We start from the raw sequence: 12850 nt of genomic DNA, 5'->3' as shown, positions 1-12850 counted from the left end.
CAGTGTCTGCCTAGAATGAAATGACTGACATCTGACCGAGGCCCACATATTCCCTTCTCAGTTCCTCTGGTTACAGACACCCCACTCCACTTGCCTACACCTTGTCCCATCCCACCTATGGCCTAGCTCATTTTCCACAGCGATAGCTTGCAGGGGTGTGGTGTATGTGGCTAACCTTCAGCACCATCCCTTCTTCCTTTCTTCATCACTTACTCTCCACTCCCTCCTGGGGTCAACAGTGATCCAATGGAATTTTGGACAAACTTACAAACTGAAGATATAAAGGCATATATCCTCTTATTTTATTGTAGTCCAAAAAGCTCATGGAGTTACTTTAGGGACACAGAGGACTTAATGGCACAGATTTAGGTAAAAAGCAAAATGCTCACCAGAAAAATAAAGTACTAACTAGATACAAGGGAGATTTGACCCTACCTGGCAAATGTTTAACTCTGCAAATACTTGGAGTCATTAGTTATGTATACTTGTTTTATTCATAATCTGTAATGTTTTGGGATACCAAAAGTAACTCTAATTGTTGAATTTAACAAAATTTTTTAACCTCATCTTAAAACTTCCACTGATCCATCTCATTCAATGGCAATTTTCAATGTTAATAAGAACATAAAAACAAACATGCACACAATTGCACAGTTTTCATAAAGGTCTATTTCATTATTGGTGGGTAGCGCATTTAACAGTTAAATACATTTAAATAATGTATAGGTGACTGCACGACTGCAGCATTGGTAACTAGATAGATAACCGATTCAACTAGAAACCAGCTAACAAGTAACTGTCTAAATATTTAAAATACAGCTCTTGTTTAGATCATCCTTTGTTTTGATCACCTTCTTGGGGGGAAAAAGCCTGCTGGTCGGTCACACTGGAAATATATTAAGGCCAAATCTTCTGATATCCATTCCCAGAGGTTTCTTTCAGCTAGATTAAGCCTCCAACTCCAGGGCAAGCCCAAGTTTGTGGCCTCCAGCATTAATGCTCTTCCCATCTACCAGAGCAGACAGTGTAAGCTTGACACCTGTAAACAAAAGCAGGCAACTATGATTTGTCTGAACACCTCGCAAGTCTGCAATCTTTAATAGCCTGCCTGTCCCTCCTCAGCCTGTCAGATGACCTACTAGTGCCAGACACCAGAGGGCACTTAGGAGTATCAGAGATACAAGAGAATTCAGAAAGTAAAGAGATAAAGTCACAGAGCATAAAAATGTTAATAAAGTTCAAAGTACTCTAGAAAATATAGTAATATTCAATATGCTACAAAGGAAAATCATAATTGGACCCAGGAAAGGAAAACTACAATAGAGAAGTGGGGGAAACAGAATATAGACTACATGTATAGACTATTATGTATTGCTAAATTAATGTTAATTCCTTAGCTGTGACAGTGGTATTGTAGTTAGGAAGAAAAATGTCTTAATCTCAGGATATGCATGTTAGGGCTGGTGTATCCACATGTCTACAAAACAAATAATTCTTAAAGGCATATAGAGAAAAAAAGGATTATGTATGCAGACATGGACAGAGAAAACACATGTGGTAAATGTTAACTGGTAAATGTGGCTAAGGGCATATGGGTGTTCTTCATACCATTCTTTCCTTTAGGTTTCCAAAAGGCCAAAATAAAGTCTGGGGGAAAGTCCCTATTTGAAAGCGGGGGTGGGGGGGGGGGCAGGGAATTCCAAGTGCTTTAGAACCTGCTATTCAAATGTGGTCCAAGAACCAGTAACACTGGCATCACACAAGAGCTTGTCAGAAAGACAGAACCCTTCATCCAGATCTATGGGCTCAGAATCTGCATTTTGATGAGTCCCCGGGTGATTCATGCACACTAAAATTTGGTAAGTACTGCTCTAGAAAACATAGCAAGGCTCAAAATAGTACATAAAGTAAACGAGACTACAGAGACCAAACAATAAAAGCAATGAGTTATGTCAGAGAGCACAACACTCCTGTTCTGAGTAGATGCATGCTGAAGCATTTAGGGAAGTGTCACGACAGCTCCAACTTCCAAACAGCCCAGCAAAAAAAAAGAAAAGAAAAGAAAAGGAATAAAAAAAATTGTGGCAAAAGATAAACATGTTCATTGTACTTTTTTTGAAAGGTTTACAAAGCTGAGAAATAAAAAATAATTTTTGAAACACCATCAAAAAAATCCTACGTATCAAGAACACTTACCAGGCCTCAGAGTCTGAGTATAGCCCACTCCAATTAAACTAGAGTTGTTGACTTTTGCCTAAAATAAAATACAAAAACAGCTGTAAACTTTTTGAATCTCCGGAGAGACAAAGGCCCTCCAGGTTTCCCTATCATGCAATTATGAAGTGTTCTGCTTTTTTATTCACATGTGAAATACTAAAATTCAATATTGTTATTAAGCCAAACAACAGCCAGGTGCCACTTAATTCTTATCCATTAAACTCAAAGTCAGATTATCAGTAGGACCCAATTTTCTTCATTGTAAAAAGGTGACAAACAACCTCTAGGATCAAAACAGATTTGGAAATTATTTGATGTCTACACTCTTGTAATGTGTAACATCAAAACAGTCCAGTCCAGAGACAGAAATGATGTACCTACAAGCAAAAGTCACATAAACGGCACTTACATTCACTCGGCACACAGCCAAACCTTCACTAGCCACCAATGGCCAAGTGAGCTATTGGTCTTAAGAAAGAAATGCCCCACTAGTGACCATCTTGTGCCCAACAAGCTAAGAGCCTCAGACAAAACTGGATACAAGTTTCTATTATTTCAGAATAGAAGTAAACCATCAAACTGTGATGGGCAATACTTCAGGGTGATGCGTGATTGGGGGCACAGGGGCACTAGAAATGTTAGACGTATTTCCAAACTAATCCCCAGGAGTCACTCAATGGCACACAGGCCAAAGTTGCCTTCCCATTTTAGACTATGAGAGAGCTACATCAGCTGGCATTAAATCTGTGATGGTGCCATGGACATACATTTGAAAAGAGCAGGAGCGTAGCTACCAGAGGATAATGTGTGAATCCTAAGGTTTTTACTGCTACAGTGTAAGTGGAAACAGACGGGAAAAATAAATGAATCACCGCCTTGCCAATGGGAAAAGCATTCTGGGTGCTTCTCATTCTTTCTGCTTACAACTACTATCATAAAATAAGAGTGAGGCTAAAGCTTAACTGCCTAAATTATCAAAACATTGTTCTCAGGAATGAAGATCACTTTACGTAACAGAAATAACTCTCGGGGAAGGTTTAACTTCCTTTCATTCCCAGTACATACAGTATAGGCAATGCCTGACCTGTAAGCAACTGACACACAGGAACAGCTGCTAATGTGCCTCAAATAGAGCCAGTGCCTTGCCTCTACACTCTCAGACACTGCACGCCCTTCTACCCTAAACCCACTATGACTGAAGGATGAAATAGCAAAGAAGCAAAGCGACTGGGTAGCTCAGTCAGTTGAGTGTCCAACTTTGGCTCAGGTCATGATCTCATGGTTCACGGGTTCGAGCCCCCAGTCGGGCTCCGTGCAGACAGTGCAGAGCCTGGAGTCTGCTTTCGATTCTGTGTCTCCCTCTCTCTCTCTCTGCCCCTCCTCCTGCTCAAGCTGTCTGTCTCTCTCTCTCTCTCAAAAACAAAACAAACAAACAAAAAAAAAAAGCCTAAGAAAAGGACTAGGGTGGCTATCCACCCCAACTAACCAAGAACAGGTGGAAGGGAGTCCTTGGGATGCAAGACTTTTTTTTTTAATGTTTATTATTTTGAGAGAAAGCGCAGGCGGGGAGAGGCAGAGAGAGAGGGAGACACAGAATCCGAAGCAGGCTCTAGGTTCTGAGTTGTCAGCACAGAGCCTGACACTGGGCTCAAACTCACAAACCGTGAAATTATGACCTGAGCCAAAGTGGAACACTTTGCCGACTGAGCCACCCATGTGCCCCTGGCATGCAGGACTCTTAATGCTAAAGCTGGAATAGTCCCAGGCAAAGCAGGATGAGCTAGTGGTCACCCTAGCCAGGAGGGAAATCAAAAGATGTACAAGTCCAATCCTGGTTCTATCCCTTCTGCTCTGGGCCTAGCAGTAAGGAAAGTCCTTTCTCTCTCTAAGCTTTGGGATCTCCACCTGCAAAACAGCATTTGTACCACAGACCCTGAAGATCAAATCTAAAGATATTTTGTTAACCATAAAGACAGAGTCCAACTAACATAGTACTACTATTTCCTATAGAAAGACAAAGTAATAATGAAAATGCTATTACTCCTGGCCTGGGGCCAAAACACTGGCTTACCTGAGCTTAGACAGGCTTGGAGCTCAGGGTTATTATCCACACTAACTGAGCAGCTTTTGAGGTTAAACAAACTCCTATGACCTGGTAACAAACTTCTAACACTGTCTCCACAGAAAATGCAGCATTACAAATTCTAATTCCAATCTAGGAGTAAACTAGGGATCCTGTGAACCACAGTTCAAACTTTCAATACAATTCAATCCACCCAAAGATGAATTCCCACAAGCAAAGAGCCCACTCCAAGCCCACAGCAGTACTCACAGAAATGGAAGCAGTGGGGTCCAACTGATATTTGGCTGCAATGCCAAAGCGAGTGCAGTTGGTACCTGATGTCCAAGCAAGGTTTACTGAAGTGTCAAGATCTTCACATACTTTCTGATAAATTGATCCTCCAAATTCTGTCCCATCATTGCTGTAAGATACTTTAAATTAGTAAATCTAAAACAGACACTGTAATGTCTACAGCACTAAGCTGATATTGTAGAATTATAGTTAAACAATGCTATAGTTATACTGCTCACATGGGTCTCTAGTATTCCACTGAAAACGTGTTTTAAAAGGTCTTTATTCCAATGTATGCCCCAAAGTAAGGTCATACAAATCATGATAAATCATTCAGTAGAATTACCACCCAGCCATTAATAATCATGCTGTAGAATGCTACAATAAAATTATCAAAATGTATTAAGGTAGTACGGGAGGGATTATAAACCAGGCTTTGTAATATGTATTTTCTATATTTACATATAAAAAGAGAAAACTCCCAAACGTTATCAGGTAACAAAGATTATACATCTAGATGGTAGGATTAGGATTATGAGAAATTTTGGTCTTCTTCTTTGTACTTCTGCTATTTAATAATCCGTTGTTTTTATAAGGGAGAAAAATTCTTAAATCCTTTCAACACACATACCTAATTTGGGTTAGGTAAAAACACCATACATTTTAGGCAATCCTACCAACTCAGCACCTCAGATATCACAGACAAGTCAAACATACTGGTAATTTGGCAAATCTTAGCCTTTTCTAAAACTCCAGAGCACATCAAGCCTCATATAAATTAAACATTTACTCTCTCAGTACCAAAAGTCAGACTAACGTTTTTTACTATACACTTCTAAGGGCACCCGGAAATGCCTAAGGATGATGATCTTTTTGTGTTAAGAGAGATCCTTTAGGGGTACTGGGTGGCTAAGTTGGTTAAGCATCCAACTCTTGATTTTAGCTCAGGTCATGATCTGACAGTTTGTGAGTTTGAGCCCCTAGTCGGGCTCTGCGCTGACAGTGTGGAGCCTGCCTGGAATATTCTCTCTCTCTCTCTGCCCCTCCCACACATGCATGCACACACACTCTCAAAATAAATAAAGAAATTTTCTTTTAAAAAGGCAGAAATTCTTTTTTAAGAGAAATCCTTTAGATTGTACCTGGGTTCATAAGAAATGACAGGTGACATCAATACCACTCCCAGGTCCTATGTCCCCATAACCCACAAAGGAAGTACTCACACATTAGTGTGTAGCTGGAAGTCCCCAGTCCTGTAGCCCACTGCAAAGTTGTTTCTTGTCAGCTTTGATTTGGCACTGTCAAAGGTCATCTGGTACCCAGCAAGCCAGCCCTCATAACCAAAGACAGCTGAACCATGGATTGCAGGTCCAGCAAAATCAAAGTCAACATCACAACCGAGGTTTATACACTCCCTCTTGTAAGAAGACTTGATTTTACCACTTTTCTTTCTGGAAAAAGAACAAGCTGGCTTAAAACTGATGCCAGTGGGAAAGCCTCACACACTCAACCTCTGCACAGACAGCACAAGAGGGATTTATGAACTGCAGCACAAATGGGGAGTAAAAGCAGTAGCAGGATAACCCTAAGAGGTAAAGAAGATACAGCTCAGTGAGCTAAAAAAACAAGGGAACATGGAGTTACTGGACTTCTACCACCATCAGAAGATTGCTTTTTGCACGACTGGCAATCAGTCACAAAAGCCTATTAGAAACATGTTAATTACCCAAGTTAGTGCCACAATGGGAAGAGGCATATATTTGAAGGGAAGCCAACAATAGCGACTGTAGTACTCATCATCTTCCAAAGGCAAAAACAGAAATTCACCACCACAAGGAAGTTAAGGAAGCTATCAAACAGTAAACGTGCACCTTTCCTAAATATACAGATATACTTTTAAATATAAAGCAGATAAAGGGGTGCCTGGCTGGCTCAGTTGCTAGAGCATACGACTTGATCTCAGGGTTGAGCTAAAGCTCCACACTGGATATAGAAATTACTTAAAAATAAAAACGAAATTTAAAGCAGATAAAAATGTCTGTACATGCTTACCCCGTGTTTGGTGAAAAGGTAGTATCAAATGTCAGTTTCAAACCTTGACAAATCTATTTTGAGAGAAAAAGAATTTGTTTTCATCATTATTTCCTTTTTGAATTACAAAAATAAATTAATACTAAAACACATGTTCAAAATGTTACCTGGTCTTCAATTGCTATTTCTGTTCCCAGAGTGTTATCAGTGTTCCATTTTTCTGTGAAAGTCAGACCATACTCACACCATTTATATTTGGTCTCCAAGGTTCCAGTAACTTTACCAGTGTCTGTGTTAGATGAACCAGATGTTGAGAATTCCTAGTAAGACAATAAATGACTTCATGAACTTTCTTGTAAGCCTAGAAGAATCACTTCCTAACTTACATAAAAACCTGCTAAAATACAGGAATTTCACTAATCCTTTTTTCTAGTTTCCCAAATATTCCTATCCTCTGCTACTGTGAGTACATACAAGAACAAATTAGCCTGTCAGTTACTAACTGCCACCTTACATACACTGGACATTTCCAACCAGTCAATCACAAGTTAACCTGTATCTAATTCTCAAATGAACAACAAACTGTAGACCTTTTAAGGAAACTTCCACTAAGGTGATTTTATTTGGAATTTAAAAATCAGGGAAGGTGGCAGGGAGGAATGAATGTTTTGGCACTGTTTCCTTTCTGCCTGATATTAAATAAAACACCACGAAGGTTAGTATGGTTAATCATAGATGCCCCCCCATCACTAAAATGAGCATTTATAATAACTGACACACTATTAGGAGATGTTTCCTGAAAATTTCTACAACAGAAAGCACTCCAGTGTAGGAAGAATTCATGCCATGAGAAAAAATTTAAAATCTTTGGCAACCCCAATATTCTATTTTTCTGAGATGAAGTTTTCCTAAGATTTCATACCTTCCCAAATATCTTTCACATTCTCATTAAAAACGAAACAAAGTAGGAAAAGATTTGCTCTACAACTGGTTTTATCATGCATGATGTAAACTATATTATGTATGATAGATAATATCAGTAGAGAAAACAATCTAATACAGGTATTAATTTGAAGTACACCACATAATCTTATGTTTGCAGCAAATATAAGTAATCCCTAATTGCACACCAACTGGAAAGGAAGGCATAATATGGAGGGCTTACTGAAATTTACAATCTGCTATAGAAAATCCAAAAACCTAATAATCTTTCAAAGTTTATTATACAGACAGGCAAACTTCCAAGTTAAAATATTAAAATACCTACTGAGTGTTCTGATTCACAATTTGTCTGCTAATGATGGCTACACACTTTGGCCAATGGAAAGCCAAGTCTAAAGAAGACAGCTAATCTAACTAATAGAACTCAACCTGAAATTGTGATGCCTGCAAGAGTGAGGAAATATCAAAAATATATCAGTGGAAGAAAAGGCCAATCATCCCTCACTTAGAAAACAGAACATTTGTATAACTATTGCTCTGCAGTGAGATGGACTCAATCTCCTGATGTAAAATGCTTTAACAGGAATTTCAAGTCAAGGCTTGGCACTCAGTGCCCATACTAAAAAGCACTGGATTGTCAGGAAAAAACACTGGATGTAAAATTTAAGAGTCCTGGCATCCAGTTCTGGCTGTCATTTAGTAAATGAGTAACACTGAAGAAGACACTTTTCTGGGTCTTAATTTCCTGTATTGTATTAACAAGATCTACCTTTGGAGGATTAAATTGGACTGGCACTGTGAAAGCTCTGCACATTTTCCTGTGCTCTACACAAAAGGAAAGCATTACTAAAACAATATATATGGAGCATGTTCTTCTAGCAAATCCTTGGAATGCTGAATGTGGAAGTAGCTATTTTTAATCCTGAGTGACAAAGACCAATGACTCTTGAGTCTCCACCCACTGCCATCCATCAGCCTATAGGTTATGAGCCCAGCCTATATATATATGTGTGTGTGTGTGTGTGTGTATATGTATCTATATCTATATCTCCAAGGAGTCCTCAAGACACAAAATCAAGATCATCATGTGGGACCGTAATTGGACCAGATGACATCACTGGAACAGCTTACACCTTTCACTCCATCACCAAACACTTAAGGCTTCTACATTCTGGAGCAAACTGGACACCTCTGCAGTTTAGGTGAGAAAACAGAACTAGCTGTTAAAGGGACTTATCTGGGGCCAGGTACATACTACAAGAGCAGTACCACATTGAGTTACACATTAAATGGAAACAAAACATACTGTATGGAATCCAACCCGTATACATCCTTCTTGATCTTAAATCTAATTCTGTAAAGCGTTCCTTAACCACTGTCCACAAAAAGCCTTTTCTCTCCAACAAAGATTTTGATTAATCAATCTAGTACTAGATACACTTCTGATTGTTCTCCAGATTAAAGCTCTTTAAACAAGGATTGAGTCTTCATTTTTCTCAGAAGGCTTTTGTGATGCCAAAAGTGCACAGCAAGTGCTTATATAGGACTTCAAGAGGTTAAAGAGTGGGAACACAAAAACAAACACTAAGTCACTGCTCTGTACTATTACTCTGAGCAGGTAAGCTGCACAACCAGTGAACACTTGGGCTTCCTTACAGACCAAAGAAGCCAAATGACAGATGTGACCAATATAATACCCCTGAAATCCAAGTCTGTGCATTAAGAAACTACAATATGATCAATTTTAATAAATATCAGTTATATGCACTAAGGGAGCTAACAATTACAGCAAGAATTTATCAAAATAACCAGTTAATAGTCAGTATTCACACACATAACCATCCCCAAAGCAATCTCAAAACAGGGCAGCGCCTGGGTGGTTTAGTCAATTAAGCATCTGACTCTCGGTTTCAGTTCAGGTTAGGGTCTCACAGAGCTCAAGCCCTGCATCAGAGCAGTGTGGAACTTGCTTGGGATTCTGTCTCTCCACCCCTCCGTTGCTCATGCAAGGGCGTGCGCACGCTCCCACTCTCTCTTCTAACAAACAAATGAATGAACACTGAAAAACAAAAAAGGCAGGGGGCACCTGGGTGGCTCAGTGGGTTGGGTGGCCAACTTTGGCTCAGGTCATGATCCCGAAGTCATGATCTCGCAGTTTGTGAGTTGGAGCCCAGCGCAGGGCTGTGCTGACAGCTCAGAGCCTGGAGCCTGCTTCAGATTCTGTGTCTCCCTCTCTCTCTGACCCTCCCCCACTCATACACACGCTCTTGCTCTCAAATGGATTAACATTAAAAATGTTTTTTAAAAAGAAAAAGGAAAGTTATTTAACAGTTCATCAGGATTTATTAGATATCTAACACTCACCACACCACTGCATGACTTTGTTTTCACATCCAGTTTCACCAACCCAAAACCTTCAAGTAGACAGTAAAAGATAACAAAATGATTATTCTGTATAAAAAATGCATACCAATAGCTGAAATCACATAAAAAACAGAAAAACTTCATATATTCAGAGGAGCATAAAAATGTGGGTTGATACAACATTTAAATGAAAAGATTTTTAATTACTCTATGTAAACTAACATGTAAAGCACAGAACATCTCATGCAGCTTTGCCTAGTGTTCTGGTGTATATATGGCACAAAAAATGGTTTTCAAACCATTTTAAAACCTAAATATCAGATCAGAAAATTAACTTTAAGTCTTGGAATAACCAATAGTTTATTGTAATACAGACATTTAGAACAATTATCCCAAAGAGATCTTCCTTTAGGATTAATCAACTAAGTAACTGGAAAAACAATCCAAAGTAGAGGGGGTGTATGTGGAACAAAATCTTCAAGAAAACCCAAATTCATTTGAAAAAATCCATAAACCACTAGGAATAACCACTGCCAAAGCAAAAACACTTTAAACATCATAATTCTAGTCCCTCAAGACCTAAGCTGTATCTGAAGGAAATGAAAGCACAGCTGTTTTTTTCTTATAAAATCCATGAACTACAGTTTGAAAAAAATTAGAGGAAACTGGGGTGGAGAAAGATGTGGATTGTTACTATTTTAACAGAAGTTTTATCTAAAATGTATCTAGTAAACAAACCAACACAGCAAGATATTTACAATTTGAAAAAATTATTAACTTCCTCAAACAATCCAAACACATTTTCACTTCTGATCGGGGGCGGGTAAGGAAAAAAAAAAAAAAAAAAGGAAAGAAAAAAAGAATCTTACCAAATCCCTTGTTGAAAATATCTCTGGCAGCTTTGCCAAGGTCAGCATATGATGGAGGAATACACATTGCTGGTGGGAAGAAACATTCCAGTGTTAAGGTTCCTGTTCTCCCACTTTCTGTCCAGGAACTAGATTATCACCCACTGCTATCTTTAAATTGAAGCAGTCCAACTTGTTGAAGATGTTTTCTTTTGATACTACCAGGAGCTACACTAACTATATGTATTCTAATGATCCGTGAAAGAGATATCACCAATAAAGGTTTATTTCTAAAATGAATAACCACAGTAAGTGGCTATATAAACTTGGGCAATTCCTTCCAAAACAGAAAAAACAGACTTTCTATTCTGAAATTTACACAGTATCTACAGCCTCACCTCTTAGGACCCAACTAGTACAAAGAACCAAACACATACACATAAACATATCTACACACACAGAAATCTCTGCCAAAATTCACTGGGATAGGCTGATTTAACCAAGTGACCTAAAACCAAAACCTGAAACAAGGCCCCCTCCCATAATAGACCTCTTAGTATCCTCCATGAGTTCGAAACCAATATTCTGGAGTGGGAAGAGACAGGTAATTAACACGTTAATTTCAATACTAGAATTTAGACAAAAACACAATAAACTGGGATTCACTCAAGTATCTACATCAACTATCAAAAAGCACTTTAGGCATATTAATATGGCACTCAAGTCCTTGGCCAATGCTATGCGGCTTAAGGACAAGCAATCTGTGGTGGTTATACCAGCTCATTCATTCTACAGAGCACGTCCACGCCCTTAGGAGCACGTGTAATGACCTTGTGCTCTCACCAAGGGGGTTACTACTTCCTCTAAAAAGTGACTGACCCAATCTTCCAAAGGCTGAATCCAGCAGTTAGTAACTTTTTGCTTTCGAGTTCGTCAAAGGCACGTTCAAGAGGTGGAGGTGATGCGTCCACAGACCAACTCCCCTGACCTAGTCCCTCTATCTGAAATCCCACAGCCCAGCCCCTCCTCCGCAGAGCTGAGGCAGTCAGACGGTGGAGCGGCTACCGAAAGGGGCGAGTTTCCAAGCCCTTGGAAAGATTAGGGGAAAGAAGGTGCGGTTTTCCGGTGGACAGGCTTCGACTCCCAGCCAACCCCGCCCCATCCCGCAGACATCTCTGCTCTACTTACGCCGCGCGCAGCTCTGTCCATAGGTCGCCATGGCGAAACCACAGAAAGAGGTGATCTGCTGGAGGGACAAGAGGTGCGGTCAGCGGGGGTTAGGGACAAGTCAAGAGGCCAGAAGGGGGTCTCAGACAGGGAGGCGAAGAGCCGCGGGGCTGCGCGGCCATCTTAGGGAGCCAGGGCCGACCCCGAGTGTGGCTAAGGCGTCCTGCTTGGCCGTCGGGGCCTAGGCGGCCAAGAGACGCGACAGCGGCGTACCTGGTGCTCTCCAGGGAGGGGCTGCTGCCGCCGCTCTGCTCGCAGCTGAGGCCGCTCGGCTCGCTCAGGCTTGGGCTGCAGCTACCGCGGCTGGAGGGCGAAGTGAAGGAGACACCGTTCCGCCCGCCGCAACCCTGTCCTCCCCCCGCCAGGACCCCGCCGATGCCCCCGAGGCTGTCCGCCGCGCCGGCCCCCGCAACGCCGCCCGCTGTCCACTCCAACCTGCTTCAGAACAGCCACGAGGGCCGAAGACACACCCGGCCCCGGGGTGGGCTGCTTCTGTCCGTCGGCGGGGGCCGGAAAGGCAGAGGCTGCTGGACCTCGGGTCAGGCAGCGACGAGGGCAACCCCAGAGGAGAGGGGGCGGGGAACGGCGGAGGCAGCGCTGTAGGGACTGCGCGTGCGGGGAATGGGGCCGAGGCCCGGCGCGCGCTCCTCATGGATGGGGTGGGGCGTCAGGCGCGCACCCGCGCGGGACCCGGCGCCACTGGGCGCGGCTGCGCAGCACGGGGGTCACGTACGATTCTCCAACTTCCTTCCAGGGGTGTGTTTCCCGTTCCCTGCAGAGACCGTCTCCGTGCAGGGCGTCTGGAAGGAGTTAGCTAGCGTTACCCCGGCCTAACCTGAGCAAGTGCAGCGTGCGCTTCTGAAAGACT

General features: G+C 41.5%; 1 protein-coding gene across 4 annotated transcripts; it reads right to left on the bottom strand.

The window, feature by feature from the left end:
• Positions 1-280: 280 nt before the first annotated feature.
• Positions 281-12567, bottom strand: VDAC2 (voltage dependent anion channel 2). 4 transcript variants are annotated; one of them, XM_027062337.2, is made up of 11 exons: positions 12418-12567; positions 12196-12285; positions 11944-12001; positions 10777-10845; positions 9908-9957; positions 6769-6921; positions 6623-6675; positions 5794-6021; positions 4550-4700; positions 2197-2254; positions 281-1039 (listed from the first exon to the last, which is right to left on the bottom strand). In XM_027062337.2, exons 3-11 carry the CDS (start codon positions 11972-11974, stop codon positions 948-950), a joined length of 885 nt encoding a protein of 294 aa, XP_026918138.1. In that variant the 5' UTR covers positions 11975-12001; positions 12196-12285; positions 12418-12567; the 3' UTR covers positions 281-947. The 4 variants fall into 4 exon arrangements, with proteins under 4 accessions (XP_026918138.1, XP_026918140.1, XP_053063634.1 ...); XM_027062339.2 differs by having other exon boundaries at positions 11944-11998; XM_053207659.1 differs by lacking the exon at positions 12418-12567 and having other exon boundaries at positions 12196-12357.
• Between the last annotated feature and the right edge of the window lie 283 nt (positions 12568-12850).

This window comes from Acinonyx jubatus, chromosome D2, assembly GCF_027475565.1.
Source record: "Acinonyx jubatus isolate Ajub_Pintada_27869175 chromosome D2, VMU_Ajub_asm_v1.0, whole genome shotgun sequence".
Classification (NCBI taxonomy): domain Eukaryota; kingdom Metazoa; phylum Chordata; class Mammalia; order Carnivora; family Felidae; genus Acinonyx; species Acinonyx jubatus.
Note: the sequence above shows the minus strand (reverse complement) of the source record. Positions and strands in the feature narration are given on the sequence as shown.

Bases quoted from the DNA above. Each gene is read 5' to 3' on its own strand.
- VDAC2 (XM_027062337.2), bottom strand. From the start codon at position 11,974: ATGGCGACCTATGGACAGAGCTGCGCGCGGC. The intron at 9,958-10,776 runs GTAAGATTCTTT...GTCTACTTGAAG, and splicing joins TATTTTCAACAAGGGATTTG to GTTTTGGGTTGGTGAAACTG. The intron at 6,922-9,907 runs GTGAGTGTTAGA...TTGTCTTACTAG, and splicing joins CAAAGTCATGCAGTGGTGTG to GAATTCTCAACATCTGGTTC.